The sequence below is a fragment of the Priapulus caudatus genome, unplaced genomic scaffold (genome assembly GCF_000485595.1).
Source record: "Priapulus caudatus unplaced genomic scaffold, Priapulus_caudatus-5.0.1 Scaffold180, whole genome shotgun sequence".
Lineage (NCBI taxonomy): Eukaryota > Metazoa > Priapulida > Priapulimorpha > Priapulimorphida > Priapulidae > Priapulus > Priapulus caudatus.
In genome coordinates this window covers 132020-134467 of record NW_014577241.1, presented here as the reverse complement: position 1 = coordinate 134467, position 2448 = coordinate 132020, and the positions used below count along the sequence as shown (strand labels likewise).

The following is a 2448-nucleotide window of genomic DNA, read 5'->3' as shown; positions in this document are numbered from 1 at the left end:
TCTCTCTCTCTCTCTCTCTCTCTCTCTCTCTCTCTCTCTCTCTCTCTCTCTCTCTCCTAACCTACTGCCCATATTGCTATGAAGCTGAACATTTCTCTACACGACCCCCTCAACCCTTTGCTCCTACTGCAGGTGCCGGTGACGGACTACATGTTTTGTGCCGGCTACGGCACGGAGATGTCCGACTCGTGTAACGGCGACAGTGGCGGCCCCATGGTGTTCAGCGTTGGCTCAGGTGCCTCCCATCACTGGGTGCTGGAGGGGATCGTTAGCTGGGGAAGCCCCAAGGGCTGCGCGATACCCTCTCACTACGGCGGATACACGCGCGTCGAGAGATTCGTCGACTGGATCGCAGAGTACCTGTAGGGGGCGCTGCGGTATGAGCTCTCCCCCGCGTCCGCCCGCTGCGGGGCGGAGTCGAGAGTGAGGAGCTGCTGTGACGGTGGCGCCATCGTGCAGGCGCAGACTGCACCGGACGACGCAGCGGTTCTTGTTCGATCGTGCGATAGGCGTGTCGATACGTGTCTTCATGTCGACGTGGTTGAGGCGGCGCCTGGTTGTAGACTAGACAGAACGCTGGAACAGTGGCTCTACTATTGCACCAGCGACGGCGGGCGCAGTCTAGCTGTTACCATAGAGATGCTCAAAGACAGACACTGACGCCGAACAGTGCGGACGTGTTAGAACTACGTGGCCGCTCTAATATAGACAGTGGCGCCATCATGTGGGGCGCAGAAGAGTTAAGCACGTCATGATAACTCCATCGGCGATCAATCGTCAATCCAGCGAAAAGTGCCGACCGGTGAACTAAGCCAACGGCCGAGAAGAAAGGCTGGACAGCTAGTGTTTGTGTGTATGTGTGTACGTGTGCGTGTGTGTGAGGTCCCACTCAGAATCACTGACCCCTCCCACTGCCTCGACACATTACACTTAATAAGAAGCTTGTCGTAATCTCATAGCGTGTGTAACCTAGTCTATCCAGCATTACCAGCTAATAGATCCAGCTCACGCTACCCTTATTGATGGCCTGCTTGCGCGAAGAATTGTGGAGAAGGGACGATGCAACATGCCACCTCCCTATCTTAGTGTATACGTTCTGTTGATATGGAGGGAAATGCTGGAATGTGTGTCTACTTATGACACACACTACTAGTGTGTGTCATCAATAATGTTCCGATAAACTTTACGTGTAAATCAATGCCGGTGATGAAATATAGAGAACACAGGATTTGCAATGCTAACATTTTCTTGTTTCTTAACAGAAAGATTCGTTTATTTCTGACCTGCAGAAAGAATTTACAAAAAATGGATAAAATCACAAAATAGATGGATGCTCTATTTGAGCTTGTGCGAAGCACGCGGTTCGAATGCCAGTTATCAAATCACCATTAATCACATACATACGTACATACATACATACATACACACGTACATACATTCATACATACACACTAGGAGAGGATGCTGTAATGGGAGGATCCTGTGAGGAGGAGCCTAGAGATGTAGAACCTCCTGCGCGGGGCCTCAAGCACAGAAACGACGAAATCGAATATCCGACTACGGCACGTTAATTAGCCCGTTAATTAGGCGGTTAATTAGCCGTAATTATAACGGAGATGCTTCTTATCTTCCGTAATTATATCGTGCGTTTCTTCTTACCGGTATTCCTGCCCAGTAAGGCGTGTCACGGTGCCTCACAGAACTCGTGATCGTGTACTGCGTGTAGAAGGCTAGAGCTGTAATACCAGCTCCCAGGAACACCTGCAACAACAAACACGTGCGATGATCGATTGCGGAAACCCGAAATAAACAACGATTGATAACGACGAAGATGAAGAGGGACCGAATAATGGCATCAGCATGGGGGGGGCAGTTATTGATTTGGGCTGAAACAATTCGTTGTAAAGATACATAGATTTATTTTGCGCTCAGAACTGGTGTTCCGGGGCACGAAGCATCACTATAAGTGATCACTATAAATGAGAAATGGATAGCATGGAAGAACATAGTCATTATATATATATATATATATGACCCGTATATATGACTATAGTGCTATTATATATATATAATAGCACTATAGGCAAAGAGGCGTGGTTGGTAAAATTTATGCTTCTAAAAAACCTTCACAGGGAGAACTCTCACGTGCACGCAATCACGCGTGTCTATTTTCGCTCGTCTTAATTCGAAACAACAGTGAATATTGTTCTTAGAGGTTGCAGCACTACCTCACGCGCTTCGCGCACAAAAAAACCTACCGCCAGATGGCAGGCGTGACTAGGCGAACATAGAGTCGCTTAATATAGAGGGACTCTATATAGAGGAGGTCTATATTAAGGAACACTAGGCAAACACCGCTATGATTTACTTCAACCGCCAGTACCGGAGGGTTGTCTAAAGCTGGGTTTACACTACTGACTTTATGCTGTCGAATTGGCGAATTGGATC

At 48.1% G+C, this 2448-nt stretch overlaps 1 protein-coding gene across 1 annotated transcript in view; it reads left to right on the top strand.

Annotated features, from left to right (window-relative positions):
- Positions 1-1241, top strand: part of LOC106806798 (limulus clotting factor C-like) — an 11051-nt gene extending 9810 nt beyond the window's left edge. The window contains exon 9 of the mRNA XM_014808879.1: positions 133-1241. Coding sequence (XP_014664365.1) covers positions 133-366 — 234 coding nt within the window. The 3' untranslated portion in view covers positions 367-1241. The remainder of the gene's footprint in view (positions 1-132) is intronic.
- The last annotated feature ends 1207 nt before the right edge of the window (positions 1242-2448 follow it).